Source organism: Natator depressus, chromosome 10 (assembly GCF_965152275.1).
Source record: "Natator depressus isolate rNatDep1 chromosome 10, rNatDep2.hap1, whole genome shotgun sequence".
NCBI lineage: Eukaryota > Metazoa > Chordata > Testudines > Cheloniidae > Natator > Natator depressus.
In genome coordinates this window covers 50,372,449-50,389,402 of record NC_134243.1, presented here as the reverse complement: position 1 = coordinate 50,389,402, position 16,954 = coordinate 50,372,449, and the positions used below count along the sequence as shown (strand labels likewise).

The 16,954-nt window shown below is 41.0% G+C and overlaps 1 protein-coding gene across 1 annotated transcript in view; it reads right to left on the bottom strand.

Moving 5' to 3' along the window:
- The window catches only part of TBC1D2B (TBC1 domain family member 2B), an 85,383-nt gene that overhangs the window by 62,296 nt on the left and 6,133 nt on the right, over positions 1 to 16,954 (bottom strand). The window contains exon 2 of the mRNA XM_074966090.1: positions 4,537 to 4,690. Coding sequence (XP_074822191.1) covers positions 4,537 to 4,690 — 154 coding nt within the window. The remainder of the gene's footprint in view (positions 1 to 4,536; positions 4,691 to 16,954) is intronic.

Here is a 16,954-nt window from a genome sequence, read left to right as displayed (position 1 = left end):
CCACTGTTCAACAGTTTTGCTAGATATATAATCAGAGGAAATTATCCATTACTCAATAATTTCGTAGACTCCAGGGCAGGGTGAAGAAGAATGCTCTTATATGAAACTATTTCTCTTCTAATCCTGTCTTTCTCAGACTAGGATAATAGGCTTCTAACTACTTAATACGGGTGTGCAATTTTGAATATACAACATCTCCATTCAGTTGTTTTCCTTTATGTTTTAATGCTAGATATATCGATAACTTCTCAATGAATACTTAATTGATGAAGCATTAGGCATGGTGCACTGTTGTAAACAGAATTGTGAAAAGCTTACTGACATTGAAAGCAGTTGTTGCAAGTTATGTCAAAATATATGGGGCTTGTTATAAAAATGCAGTATACTAATATTAATTAAAAACTAAATGTAGATGAATGCAGTAATATCAGATTGCCAAAAAACTAAGACCCAAATGAACAAACAGAAGCTATAATAAATTCCAAGAAACTGAAAGTTCAAGGCACTGGAAAGTACAAATTATTTACTTGACATCCATGAATGTACAATGGCTCCATTACAAGACATACAAAAGTAGTATTACTATATTTGCTTTTCATAGCCCACTTTTTCATAAACATGAATATTAAAAGAAACCAGTAACAAGAATGCCTCCTTGTCAAGTCTACATCAGACAGAATGGTAGGACAACCTCTACTTTTCACTCTAAAATGGTTTAAATAAGAAATCTGAGTAACTGAAAGAAAAGAAAAATTACTTCTCTCGTATAATCTAAATAAAAAAAAAAGATATTGCAATGAATAATTTGTTTCTTGATCTGAAGCAGCACTACTTCACCATTCAGATGATTAGTAACTGAACCTGCTTTCAAAGACTCACTTTTGTAATGCAGCTTGTATATTCTGCTACAAAGTATGTAATCAATAGCACAGTAGGAGGTTTTTACAAGTTATAGAGGTAATTTACAACCTCTGATCAGAGGGGAAAATCCCCTCCCTTTGTAAAGCACTTAACAAATCTACAGATATAAATCACTGTAGATTCATAGATATTTAGGTCAGAAGGGACCATTATCTAGTCTGACCTCCTGCACAACGCAGGCCACAGAATTTCACCCACCACTCCTGCAAAAAACCTCACACCTGTATCTGTGCTATTAAAGTCCTCAAATCTTAGTTTAAAGACTTCAAGGAGCAGAGAATCCTCCAGCAAGTGACCCATGCCCCATGCTACAGAGGAAGGCAAAAAACCTCCAGGGCCTCTTCCAATCTGCCCTGGAGGAAAATTCCTTCCCGACCCCAAATATGGCGATCAGCTAAACCCTGAGCATATGGGCAAGATTCATCAGCCAGACACTACAGAAAATTCTTTCCTGGGTAACTCAGATCCCACCCCATCTAATATCCCATCACAGGCCATTGGGCCTATTTACCATGAATATTTAATTACCAAAACCATGTTATCCCATCATACCATCTCCTCCATAAACTTATCGAGTTTAATCTTAAAGCCAGATAGATCTTTTGCCCCCACTGCTTCCCTTGGAAGGCTATTCCAAAACTTCACTCCTCTGATGGTTAGAAACCTTCGTCTAATTTCTAGTCTAAATTTCCTGGTGGCCAGTTTATATCCATTTGTTCTTGTGTCCACATTGGTACTGAGCTTAAATAATTCCTCTCCCTCTCCGTTATTTATCCCTCTGATATATTTATAGAGAGCAATCATATCTCCCCTCAACCTTCTTTTAGTTAGGCTAAACAAGCCAAGCTCCTTGAGTCTCCTTTCATAAGACAAGTTTTCCATTCCTCGGATCATCCTAGTAGCCCTTCTCTGTACCTGTTCCAGTTTGAATTCATCCTTCTTAAACATGGGAGACCAGAACTGCACACAGTATTCCAGGTGAGGTCTCATCAGTGCCTTGTATAACGGTACTAAAACCTCCTTATCCCTACTGGAAATACCTCTCCTGATGCATCCCAAGACAGCATTAGCTTTTTTCACAGCCATATCACATTGGCGGCTCACAGTCATCCTATGATCAACCAATACTCCAAGGTCCTTTTCCTCCTCCGTTACTTCTAATTGATGCGTCCCTAACTTATAACTAAAATTCTTGTTATTAATCCCTAAATGCATGACCTGACACTTCTCACTATTAAATTTCATCCTATTACTATTACTCCAGTTTACAAGGTCATCCAGATCCTCCTGTAGGATATCCCTGTCCTTCTCTAAATTGGCAATACCTCCCAACTTTGTATCATCCGCAAACTTTATTAAGTGGCATGTATTATTTTTAGAAGTTTAAACAAGTAGTAAGGAAGGGAGACCTAGTAAAAATAACTAGTCTCATATTTTCAAATCCTCTGTGGTAGAGAACAGTCAAACTACAACTACTCTCTCAAATGTAGGCAGGGAATTGGGTTAGAGGGTAGTGCTGCAGCAGGCCAACAGGGGAATCTGAACTTTGGGGAGCGGGGGGAGGAGACTCGACTTAAATTTCCTCTGTTACTATGGAATGAACCAGTCTAAGCCAATGAATTTTAAAGCCTTTTGAGTTTTGCCAAATACTGGAAAAATATACCTGACCTTAAAAGTCTGCATTAGCCCAAGGGAGCTTTCTTTCATGTCCCATTTGGAATACAATAGAATTACATCAAGATCTATGTCCTCATTTCTGGATATGATGGAAGGCATCAGTTTTCTGCAATAATCAAAGAGCAAACTGAATCGAAGTGTCTGTCCTACATCAGCAAAAACATAAAAGTTTGAAAAATGCATTGCTGCACTTTCTATACCTCTTATATCTCTGAAAGTTTATATTAAGCTTGACTAAAGATATTCTCTTTCTGTCAAACCACACACGCAAAATTTGAAGTGAAAAGTTGTCTTTCACTGTCTTAAAGGTTGGGAGAAAACATCAAACTTCTAATGAAAAGTTGGTTACTAATTAGAGCTGCTTCCACCTCTCCATACTTTCATAAGGACAACTATCAGAATTAGTACCGAATATTCAATATATTACCTGCACGTAAGTCGTGTTGCACAGTAACACAGTAGAAAGTGAATTATTATCACAAAATGAAAGTGGCATATCTTGAAACTGCATTATTCAGAAAGACATCGTACTTTATAAATTAGTTTATACCCACTCACTCTCATTAGGGCACCATATATTAGGCATTTGATTAGACCTGAAATCAGGTTCTCTTTTAGTAAAGTATATGCTTTGAAAGGACAAGACCTTTGATACCAGGAATGTCTATCAGTCTTTTTCAAATTGGGAACAAACAAGAGACTAAGTCCATGATTTGGCAAAGCACTTAAGCACATGCTGTGACATTCCAGGGTACAATCTAGACTAATGAGTAGGTGTGCCACCCTGGCCCTGCAACTCTGAGTGCCTTACAATGCTTTGCTGAAGTAGTTCCCTCCTGGGCTGCTCACAAACTGTCTTCCACAGCATGCAAGTCACATCCTGAGTGTTTGTGTGTAACTGCAGGCTGCCAGCCACACTTGGGTTAGGCTCTGGCTCTCACCAGCCTTAGTTATACTGCAGGGTGACCCCAAGACACCCCCAGTCTTAGATTTTCCCCAGACATGTATATCCTGCACTGCCCAACCCCCTCTTCTGGACAATGCAAATCCGTTATTTCTTTAATAGAAATAATATGCATAAAAATGCCACCATAACTGGAGTTTCCCAAACACTTCAATTTTAACATACTGGATTAAACAATAAAACAAGTTCATTAACTACAAAGAGATAGTGAGTACAAGTAATGAGGCATAAAAGTAAGAAATGATTACAAGAAAAATAAAAATAAAACACAACGGGTGTCTAACAAACTATGTTAAACTCAAAATATTTTCTCACCACATGTTTTCAGCAGTCTTGTTTTGCTTATTCTCCCCCACCATAGCAATTATGTTTACATCAATGCACTGCCCTTAGCAGTAAACGCATGAGCTTTATTTGGTCTGCTACATTTGTAATAACTGTTCAGAATGTAGAACAGGATAATTTTTTATGCTTTCTGTAGTTGACCAAAGTAAAAAAAATCAACTAGACTCTTTCCGTCTGAAAAGATTTTTCTCCCTTCCCACTGAGGAAGTAGACCTTAAATGCCAAGAAACGAAACATGCCACATTTTAAGATATTCTGACAATAAAAGGATGAATTAACACCCTTTAAACTGAGGTCTTTCACACTATGTGACCCCAACTTAACAGTACTCCATTTTGTTTCCATTTACAAAATCTATTCTTCTAAGTATCATTATGTTCCATGACTGAAATAGGTTAGGACAGCCATATGAACTTACATTTACATCTAAGAGGCACATTTATAAACACAAGAAATTAATATAAATATATTGATTTTAGAGAACATGATTCTGCAAACTTTACAAGAACATTTGCAATCTGCTTTAAAGAAGGAAAAAAAGGAGGGAAATTGTAGAAAATTTACCATGAACAAAATCATAAACAGAAATACTACATGCTCCATATGTGTAATTCAAGTTTTCAACCTACCTATATTGTCTTTGGCAACAAGACCTTTGGAAAAGTCACTGGGTGTAGGTGAAGTTCTGCTGTCCCTCTTTGCTACATCAAGGTTATTACAATATTCCCATCTCTTCTGTTGAAGTTCTTGAAGCCAGTATGTCATGTCCTGACGGGTAGCAGCCTACAAAAAAGAGACCACAGTACTGAAAAACAAAGACTGATACACGTGTCAAACATGAATATAATTTAACTTGTATTGAAAGGAAGACAACAGAGGTACCAAGTAGAGCCCTATGTGGATACAAAATTTGTATCTGCATCCGATCCATAATCCGCAAACATGTTCTGCACATTTGCAGGACTCTACTGCCAAGAGAGCAAAGGTGCCAATAACATTCCACTAAATATGATAATCCAAAAACGGCTTTATTGTAATTTTAGATAGATAGATACACACACAAGTCACTAATAAGCCAAATCGACCTTTAAAAACTAATCATGTATGCCTAGTTTCTCCACCTTTGCATCTCCATCTCCCCAAGTCTCAAGAAGCTGCTCCCATACTATAGCACAGCCCTGATGTGGTTGCTTCCTTGACAGCCTCCTGAACATTTAAGTTAGCCCAAGACACTATGAAGAATTCTTAATATACATGAATAAAGACTGCAGAAAAAACCAAGTCTCCATACCTACAATCAGCAAGAACCTGATTCTAAGTATTTGTAATGTGCTTGGCTGAAAGTGGACAAGAATATATACTGTTACAGTGCGTCCTTTAATATAATATATTTACATGTTCTGTTACGTATCTATTGCTATATGAACTATTAACTCCTACAGCAAGAGGAAGTGTAACAAAACTGCAATGAAATAAATATTTAAGACATTTAATCTACAAATTTAAAACAGTTAAGTCCTCTGCTAATTAACAGAATGAGCAATGGAAATGTAAACATCTTTAAACTATGCAGTAAAACCCAAATCTAAATACATTTTTATCATATTTTACTTGAGAGCATTTGTTGCCATTATTCTTATCAGATTGGTCTTCTCTGTTAAATCAATAAGGAAAAATGACTGGGTAGAACAGGGATCAGCAACCTTTGGCAAGCGGCCTGCCAGGGAAACCTGCTGGCGGGCTGGGATGGTTTGTTTACCTGCAGTGTCTCCAGGTTCGGCCGATCGCAGCTCCCAGTGGTCGTGGTTCGCCATTCTGGGGCTGCGGGAAGAGTTGGCCCAGCCCGCGCCGAATCCCAAAGCCCCAATTGGCCTGGAACGGTGAACCGCGGCAAGTGGGAGCTGCGATCGGCCAAACCTGCAGATGCGACAGGTAAACAAACTGTCCCGGCCTGCCAACGCTTTCCCTGATGGGCCGCGTGCCAAAGGTTGCCGATCCCTGGGGTATAAGGAAGAGGATTATGGATCTGGTAACCAGATTTTACACAAATGACTCTCAACACTTCACATGCAGAATCAGATAGCTTAAATCTCTTGTCCTGGTGCCTTGTTAAACAAAACTCCCAGAAGAGACGATACCAAAGGTTCACTTTTATTGGCTGCTGTGCAAGGCATACATCCTGCATGAGGTATTTCAAATTCCTTGCATCAGCAGAACCCAGTTTCACACATTCTGTTCTTTTTCACCCACCAGTTGTGGAGAAAAATTTGCATTATAAAATGAGATAGAAAATGACTGGTTTGCATAGTATCTGCCATGAATTGAAGAACAAAAGTGAAAAACAGAACACAAAGTAAACACTCATCTATCCATTCAGCTATCACTGGGAGTGACTGAGTCAGATCTCTAAATGTCTCTCCTTTTAGGTCCAATCTTTGACATCATCATAAGTGAAAATGGAAAATTTCCTGGCTGTAGAGTCCTTGAGAGATTTCTAAACCAAACACTGTTCTCCACATCTATATCAGAAGTTATCTCCTGCTCAATTTTTATCCAGCGGCAGTTTTATCCAGTTACTAATAAATTATAGAGCCAAGGTTACCTGGTAGATTAGTATTTCCCTTTAGGTCTCTCTATATGTAGACTTTGTCAACTATCATGTTATTGTCTTAAAGCAGAAGGCAACTGAGTATTTACAGGGCTATACATCTATACAGCATTTAGAATTTAAAAAGCTGTTCTCTGTTTGTCACTCAGTAGCAGCTTCTAAGTCTCACTGCCTCAAGCTTTTTTTTTTTAAAAAGGTATATTTATTCACATCAGTGTTTCTGTTCATAATTTGCTCATAACCATTTTCATGCTATACTCCTCCCCCTCCTCCCCTCCCCATATTAGTTACCTAGGAAGCGACAGATTAAAAACAGCAACAGCTTAAACTCAAAGCCCTGGCTGTATTTGATTTCCTTCTTCAACTGCACTCAGACATTCCCAGCTTCTTGGGATCCCACTGTTGTGTCTTAAGTCAGCAGGCAATTGTGCTTCTGCTGTAGTTGCCTTAGGGTATAAAACTCATATCTCTGTCCCATTTTTAAAAACCAAACTCATCATTTTCCCAGAAGAATTGTTAGTATCACCGCTGTGCCCCAAATTTATTAGCTCTCCTTCCCCCACCACCCCCTCTCCATTTATATTTGTTGTGACCAGATTACTGGCATGTAAAATTAAAAAGTCCATAGAGGAGTTTTTAAACTAAGGGCTGGGGTTACCATACAACCGGATTTTCCCAGACACTGCCTCTTTTTTGAGCCTCCTTTCTTTGTCCGGGCAGATTTTTCAAATAGCAGGAAATGTCCGGGGCTTTTGCAGAGCACACGAGCTGCAGTTCAGAAAGAACCCTGACTGGTCCACTTCCCAACTGGTCCCTCCCCTGAAAGCCACAGCTGTGGGATCCCACCCACCTAGGACCCAGCTCCCAGCCCTAGGGAGGGGGTCCTGGAGGGAGGCGCTGACTGATGGCTGTAGCTGCATCCTGGGCTTGTACCAGCCACCCTGCAACTGTGACAGGGAGTGACAGTGCCCTCCACTTTCAGTGAGTATCCCTGCTGCAGGTACCCCCTCCAGAACTGTACCATCCGCCCTCACAAATATTCCCCTCTCCCACAGCAGTGTCCTTTCTTTGGAAACCTGAAATGTGATAACCCTAGGCTGAGGGAAAGCTGACAGGTGCGGAGGAGCATGCAGTTCAGACAGAAACATCCCTCAGGGAAAGATCTATTAATGGAGGATTCTCTATATCCTAGTAAGGAGAAGAGGATGGAAGATGATTAAGTACAGGTAGGATCTAATGAGAAACAGCCAAATGAAAAAGAGTCCCATCCAATTACATCACATAATGGCAGACAGCTAAAAAGGTGTCAAGTTTTATAAGTGCTTATATATAAATGCTAGAAGACTAAATACTAAAATGGGTGAACTTGAGTGCCTGGTATTAAATGAGTATATTGATGTAATAGGTATCACAGAAACTTGGTGGAGTGATGATCGTTAGTGGGACATAGTAAAACCAGGGTACAAAATATATAGGAATGACAGAATAGGATGTGCAGGTGGGAAGTGGCACTATATGTGAAGGAAAGCACGTAATGCAGAGTCAAATGCAGTAAAAATCTTAAATAAACCAAACTGTACCACAGAATCTCTACGGATAGAAATTCCATGCTTGAATAATAAAAAGACATCAGTAGGGATATACTACAAATCAGCTGATCAGGATGCTGATGGTGAATGTGAAATACTCAGGGAGATTAGAGAGGCTATTAAAAAAAAAAACCCACAATAATAATGGGGGATTTCACTACCCTCAAATTGACTGGGTACATGGCACCTCAGGACAGGATGCAGAGATAAAATTTCTTGACACCATAAATGACTGTTTCTTGGAGCAGCTAGGCCTGAAACCCACAAGACGACAGGCAATTCTTGATTTAGTCCTTAGTGGCGCACAGGATCTGCTCCAAGAGGTGAATATAGCTGAACCACTTGGTAATAGCGACCATAATATAATTTAACATCCTTGTGGGGGGGGAACACACCAAAGAAGCCCACCATAGTAGCATTCAATTTTAGAAAGGGGAACTATGCAAAAATGAGGAAGCTAGTTAAACAGAAATTAAAAGGTACAGTCCAAAAGTGAAATGCCTGCAAGCTGCATGGAAACTTTTTAAAAACACCATAATGCACACTCAAATTAAATGTATACCCCAAATTTAAAAAAAACATAGTAAGAAGACCAAAAAAGTGCCACCGTGGCTAAACAATTAAATAAAAGAAGTGGTTAGAGGCAAAAAGGCATCCTTTAAAAATTAGAAGTTAAATCCTATTGAGGAAAATAGAAAGGAGCATATTTCAGCGTGGTAGCCGTGTTAGTCTGCATCAGCAAAAAGAATGAGGAGAACTTGTGGCACCTTAGAGACTAACAAATTTATTCGTAGGCTAGCCCACGAAAGCTTATGTACAAATAAATTTGTTAGTCTCTAAGGTGCCACAAGTACTCCTTGTTTTTTTTAGAAAGGAGCATAAACTCTTGCAAGTCAAGCGTAAAAGTATAACTAGACAGGCCAAAAAAGAATTTGAAGAGCAACTAGCCAAAGACTCAAAAAGTAACAGCAAATTTTTTTTTTGGTATATCAGAAGTAGGAAGCCTGCTAAACAATCAGTGTGCCCACTGGACGACAGAGATGCTAAAGGAGCATCTCCAGGAAGATAAAGCCATTATGGAGAAACTAAATTAATTCTTTGCATCGGTCTTCACTACAGAGGATGTGAGGGAGATTCCCATACCTGAGCCAATCTTTTTAGGTGACAAATCTGAGGAATTGTCCCAGACTGAGGTGTCATTAAAGGAGGTTTTGGAACAAACTGATAAGTTAAACCAGGGGTGGCCAACCTGAGCCTGAGAAGGAGCCAGAATTTACAAATGTACATTGCCAAAGAGCCACAGGAATACATCAGCAGCCCCCATCGGCTCCTCCTTGCCCTGCCATCCCCAGCACCTCCTGCCTGCTGGCAGCCCTGCCGATCAGCACCTCCCCCTCCTTCCCCATGCCTCCTGCCTGCCACGACAGTGTACAGGAGGCTCTGGGATGGAGGGGGGAGGAGCAAGGGTGCAGCAGGCTCAGGGGAGGGGGTGGGAAGGGGCGAGGCCCTCAGGGTAAGGGGTGGAGTGTGGGCAGGGCCTGGGATTGAGCAGTGGAAAATTGGCACCTGTAGCTCCAGCCCCAGAGTCAGCACCCATGCAAGGAACCACATACTAACTTCTGAAGAGCCGCAGGCAGCTCTGGAGCCCCAGGTTGGCCACCGCTGAGTTATACAGTACTAAGTCACCAGAACCAGATGGTATTCACCCAAGAATTCTGAAGAAACTCAAATATGAAATTGCAGAACTACTAACTGTGATATGTAATCTATCATTTAAACCAGCTTCTGTACCAGATGGCTGGTGGATAGCTAATGTAACACCAATTTTTAAAAAAGTGTCCAGAGGTGATCCTGGCAATTACAGGCCAGTAAACCTCACTTCAGTACCAGGCAAACTGGTTGAAACTATGGTAAAGAACAGAATTATCAGACACATAGATGAACATCATTTGTTGGGGAAGAGTCAACATAGTTTTTGTAAAGAGAATTCATGCCTCACCAATCTATTCGAATTCTTTGAAGGGGTCAACAAAAATGTGGACAAGGGTGATCCAATGAATATAGTGTACTTAGACTTTCAGAAAGCCTTTAAAAGGGTTCCTAACCAAAGGTACTTAAATAAAGTAAGCTGTCATTGGATAAGAGGGAAGGTCCTCTCACGGATCAGTAACTGATTAAAAGATAGAAAACAAAGGTTGGAATAAATGGTCAGTTTTGAGAATGGAGAGAGGTAAATAATAGTGTCCCACAGGATTCTATACTGGGACAAGTGCTGTTCAACATATTCATAAATGATCTGGAAAACAGTGAGGTGGAAAAATTTCCAGATGATACAAAACTACTCAAGATAGTTAAATCCAAAGCAGACTGCGAAGTTACAAAGCAATCTCACAAAACTGGGTGACTGAGCAACAAAATGGTAGATGAAATTCAATGCTGATAAATGCAAAGTAATGCATGTTAGAAAACATAATTCCAGCTATATATATACACAAAATAATGGGATCTAAATTAGCTGTTACCACTCAAGCAAGATCTTGGAGTCATTATGGATACTTCTCTAAAAAATACCTGCTCCATGTGCAGCAGCAGTCAAAAAAGCTATCAGAATGTTAGGAAACATTAGGAAAGGAATAGATAATAAAACAGCAAATATTATAATATCTCTATATAAATACATGGTACACCCATATCTTGAATACTGTGTGCAGATCTGGTCACCCCATCTCAAAAAAGATATATTGGAATTAGAAAAAGGGTACAGAGAACAACAAATTATTAGGGGTATGGAATAGCTTCTGTTTAAGGAGAGTTTAAAAAGACTGGGATTTTTCAGCTTGGAAAAGAGACCACTAAGGGAGGGATATAATAGAAGTCTATAAAATCTTGACTGCTGTGGAGAAAGTGAATAAGGAAGCATTATTTACTCCTTCACATAACACAAGAACTACGGGTCACGCAATGAAATTAATAGGCAGCAAGTTTAAAACAAACAAAAGGAAGTATTTCTTCATAAAACGCACAGTCAATCTGTGGAATTCCTTGCCGGGGATGTTATGAAGGCCAAAAGTACTACAAGGTTCAAAAAAGAACTGGATAAGGTCCTCAAGGATAGGTTCATCAATGGCTATTAGCCAGGATCGGCAGGGATGCAACCCCATGCTCTGAGTGCCCCTAGGCTCTGTTTGCCAGAAGCTGGGAGTGGAAAACAGGGGAGGGATCACTTGATTATTACCTGTTCTGTTCATTCCCTCTGAAGCACCTGGCATTGGCCAGTGTTGGAAGACTGGATACTGGGCTAGACAGACCACTGGCCTGACCAAGTATTGGATGTTTTTATGACCCCTTTAATCTATTTAGTTTGAATCTATCTGTGGGGTTTTTAATTATGTTGTTACTGTATTTTACATTGTTTTGTTTTATCATATTATGCCCTAAGCACTATTGTGAGTAGTGCTTTTATAAACCAGGTCAGTTCACTTGTATATTAGTATAGATCAAAGTAATTGTTAAATGTATAAGAGTGTATGTGGTGTTTAAACTTCATGAAAACTAATGGGATGCTACTTGCATTATTTTCACTTATCTGTATCCTGTTATAATGCAATAGCAAACATCTACATTGAATATACCCTGTAACTAAACACCACATCAAATGAGCCATCAAACAGGAAAGAAGCCTTGTGAAATTCAAATGAAGAACTGTAACACAGAATTGGGGAAACTACGGCTCGTGAGCCGAATCCGGCCTGCTGGTTAATTTCATCCAGCCCACGGGAAAGTCTCCTCACTGTGGGCCAGAAACCCCAAGCCTTGGTGCTCCCCATGCAGGGCTGGAACCATGAGTGCCAGTTCGCCCTGGTGCAGGGGGAACCTAGGGTTGCCAGACCATTAAAAGTCCAGTCAGCTTCGCACAGCTCCCGGAAGCGGCCGGCATGTCCCCACGGCCCCTAGGCACAGAGGCGATCAGGGAAGCTCCGCATGCTGCCCCTGTCCCCAGCACCGGCTCTGCAGCTCCCATTGACCGGAAACCATGGCCAATGGGAGCTGCGGGGGCGGTGGCTGTGGGCACGAGCAGGATGCACCGCATAGAGCCGCCTGGCCGTGCCTCTGTGTAGCAGCCAGACATGCGAGCCACTTTCGGGAGAAGTGCGAAGCCAGGCAAGGCAGGGAATCTGCCTTAGCTCCACTGTGCCACCAATCAAGAACCGCCTGAGGTAAGCGCCACCTGGCCAGAGCCCATACCCTGAACCTCCTGCCCCAGTCCTGAGCCCCTCCTGCATCCAAACTCCCTCCCGGAGCTTGTACCCCGAACCTCCTCCTGCACCACAACCCCCTGCCCCAGCCTGGAGCCCCTCCTGCACCCCACACCCCTGCCCCCTCCCATACCCTGAACCCCTCATTTCTAGCCCCACACAGGAGCCTAAGGGAAGCCCTGAGCCTCCACATTCCCCCGTGGGACTGGAGCCATGAGAGCCAGCTCGCCCCACTGCAGGGGGAAGCCTTGAGCCTCCACACTCCCCCCCCGTGGGGCTGTGTGTGGCCCAGGACTGATTTTTTCTATGGGTCTATGGCCCCTGATAGACAGAAGGTTCCCCACCACTGCTCTAACAGAAAAATGCTAATTTCAAAGCAAGTGGTCGTTGTGTGCGATGATCGGAGGTCAAAGACTCAAAATGCATTCCTCACTCTATATCAAGGTGGATAAAAATCAATAATCAAAAAAATATGATTTTTTTGATAAAATGCTTTTTGAGGAAAAACTAATCTAATCTAATCTAATGATCTATCTAAACTAATCTAATGATAAAGATACATTATACCTCAAAGATATCTCATCATGGAATACAGATTAGAAATTCTAATTCTATGGTATGAGACAATACATTCATGTAATTTTTAAGAAAAGTTTTGTAAATGAGTTCCAATAGTTCCTGGATTAAGGACCCAATTTTATGGGGTTCCAGGGGCTTCTGTATAGATTATTTAGGTTAATCTTCCTATCTACCCACTGGGACTCAGCGCTCAGTCTAGAAGATACCATCAGAGAGGCTTTGTTTTATAGTTCTCAAACTGTGGATTTGTGTCTCCAGAGATAACATGCTTGTTAACAGAAAAAACGTTTTTAAAAATAAATAAATAAATAATATAGAGGCGAAAAATAACAGACCTCAACCCTATTGTCCTTCTGCAAATTTATGTACACAGAGTCAATTCCTTACCTCTCTTTAGAAGTGCTAAATTTCAAAAAGTTCAATGAATAGAAGAAGATTGTTGGGGGCAGAAAAGATCTGGACAAGGAGAATTCTGGAGATAAACGTGAGAAGGGAGGGACAGGCAGTAGACACAAATGTGAAACTGTTTGAGCAGAATATTCCAGAAGCCTTGAGGTCTTTCTGAGTGTAGGCTTCATTGATTTGAGATCTAACATACAACTCTTCTCACTAGAAGGGAAAACCTCTAATGGCAGCAGGCTGTACAAGAAATGCAGTTTGGGAATAAGAGCCATTCAAGAAATATACGTTTGCTGATGATGTTTTAAAGAAAGCCAGAGCAGTGAACTGGTGGAAGTCACTTAAGCACTCGGATTCAGAGACCCTTAAAGAGATAATCTCACTTTTAACAGAAGTAGCTTCTTCTGCCAGTATAGAAAGAATATTTTCTTCCTTTGGAAGAATTTATTCCAAACTGAGAAATCTTTGGGACCTGAAAAAGCAGGAAAGCTTGTTTTTCTTTCCCAGATTATGAACAAACAGGTGAAGACGACTGAGTTAGCTGCAGAAGCCAATATTTTAAGTTTCTCATGTTGACCTGGCTGACACAGTCTATTTAATTTTTGTTTGTTTTTTAAAAAAGATTTCATTTAACTATTTTAGTTAAAAACAATTTTAACAAAAACAAACCTGATTTTAAAAAACTTGAATGTTTAACTACATGCAAAAATTCATATGTTTGTTTTGTTAAAATATTATGTTTGCTGCTGAAGTAAAAAAAATCCTGAATACATAACACTATTGTTTTAGTTAAATAAAACAATTTAAATGTCTGGTGATGTTCTCCACCTAATACAGCATGGCAAGAAAATCCTCCAAATATTAATGATTAACCTGTTGAATTGGAGATAGTTTACCTCCCTATGACTTCATAAATATATACTTCAATTAGCTTTGGTAAATGCTAATTACCAAACAATCATTCATATTCTGATATAGCTGTAAAACTAATCTGAAAAGTTTTCAAAATAAGTCACTTAAAAATGTATAATGTGTACCTTCTAAAAATGAAATCTACATCTATCTCAGAGTTGTGAAGAATATCTATTAAGGTTTTAAGAACCAACAAGAATGCATTTTTATCATAGAATCATAGAATATCAGGGTTGGAAGGGACCCCAGAAGGTCATCTAGTCCAACCCCCTGCTCGAAGCAGGACCAATTCCCAGTTAAATCATCCCAGCCAGGGCTTTGTCAAGCCTGACCTTAAAAACCTCTAAGGAAGGAGATTCTACCACCTCCCTAGGTAACGCATTCCAGTGTTTCACCACCCTCTTAGTGAAAAAGTTTTTCCTAATATCCAATCTAAACCTCCCCCATTGCAACTTGAGACCATTACTCCTCGTTCTGTCATCTGCTACCATTGAGAACAGTCTAGAGCCATCCTCTTTGGAACCCCCTTTCAGGTAGTTGAAAGCAGCTATCAAATCCCCCCTCATTCTTCTCTTCTGCAGACTAAACAATCCCAGCTCCCTCAGCCTCTCTTCATAAGTCATGTGCTCTAGACCCCTAATCATTTTTGTTGCCCTTCGCTGGACTCTCTCCAATTTATCCACATCCTTCTTGTAGTGTGGGGCCCAAAACTGGACACAGTACTCCAGATGAGGCCTCACCAGTGTCGAATAGAGGGGAACGATCACATCCCTCGATCTGCTCGCTATGCCCCTACTTATACATCCCAAAATGCCATTGGCCTTCTTGGCAACAAGGGCACACTGTTGACTCATATCCAGCTTCTCGTCCACTGTCACCCCTAGGTCCTTTTCCGCAGAACTGCTGCCTAGCCATTCGGTCCCTAGTCTGTAGCGGTGCATTGGATTCTTCCATCCTAAGTGCAGGACCCTGCACTTATCCTTATTGAACCTCATCAGATTTCTTTTGGCCCAATCCTCCAATTTGTCTAGGTCCTTCTGTATCCTATCCCTCCCCTCCAGCGTATCTACCACTCCTCCCAGTTTAGTATCATCTGCAAATTTGCTGAGAGTGCAATCCACACCATCCTCCAGATCATTTATGAAGATATTGAACAAAACCGGCCCCAGGACCGACCCCTGGGGCACTCCACTTGACACCGGCTGCCAACTAGACATGGAGCCATTGATCACTACCCGTTGAGCCCGACAATCTAGCCAGCTTTCTACCCACCTTATAGTGCATTCATCTAGCCCATACTTCCTTAACTTGCTGACAAGAATACTGTGGGAGACCGTGTCAAAAGCTTTGCTAAAGTCAAGAAACAATACATCCACTGCTTTCCCTTCATCCACAGAACCAGTAATCTCATCATAAAAGGCGATTAGATTAGTCAGGCATGACCTTCCCTTGGTGAATCCATGCTGACTGTTCCTGATCACTTTCCTCTCATGTAAGTGCTTCAGGATTGATTCTTTGAGGACCTGCTCCATGATTTTTCCAGGGACTGAGGTGAGGCTGACCGGCCTGTAGTTCCCAGGATCCTCCTCCTTCCCTTTTTTAAAGATTGGCACTACATTAGCCTTTTTCCAGTCATCCGGGACTTCCCCCGTTCGCCACGAGTTTTCAAAGATAATGGCCAAGGGCTCTGCAATCACAGCCGCCAATTCCTTCAGCACTCTCGGATGTAACTCGTCCGGCCCCATGGACTTGTGCACGTCCAGCTTTTCTAAATAGTCCCTAACCACCTCTATCTCCACAGAGGGCTGGCCATCTCTTCCCCATTCTGTGATGCCCAGCGCAGCAGTCTGGGAGCTGACCTTGTTAGTGAAAACAGAGGCAAAAAAAGCATTGAGTACATTAGCTTTTTCCACATCCTCTGTCACTAGGTTGCCTCCCTCATTCAGTAAGGGGCCCACACTTTCCTTGGCTTTCTTCTTGTTGCCAACATACCTGAAGAAACCCTTCTTATGTAGAAATCCATTATTAAATCGAGTCTTCCTAACTAGTGATTTAAATCAATTTGCTTTAAATCAAATCCACCCTGCTCTATATCGTCAAAGGAAAAGCCCACGTGGGTAGTGACCCTGTCAACTTGTTTTCTGTGAGAAGAAGCTACAAGTATGGATTCAGGGAAAGATCCTGCATCTCTGGAAAGTTTGGATTTTAACAGGGCAGAATGAGAAGACTGAGATCCCCAGAATTCTTCTGGGTAGCCCTGAGACACTTTTGGGAAACTGGCAGATTATTAGATCTTTGCCACCATTCGGAATTATAGATTGTGATTTACGCGAACATATATTTTACCTGCTTTAAACTCTCAAAAACTCACTTCCTTTTCTTAGCTAATAAATCTTTAGTTAGTTAACTGTAGAACTGGCTACCAATGTTGTCTTTGGTGTAAGATCTAGAGTACCAATTGATTTCTGGTAAGTGACTGGTCTCTTTGGACTGGAAGCAACCTAAATGCGATGTGATCTTTGGTATAAATGCCCCATTTATCACTAAGTCCCATTTGTCTCAGTAGCAAGATAGACTTGAGCGTCTAAGGGGACTGTGACTCCATGCTAAGATTGGCATAGTGATCCAGGAGTTCACATTTGGTACTAGCTTGGTGAAATCTAATTATAGACTACACCACCAGTTTGGGGTATCTGCCCTGTTT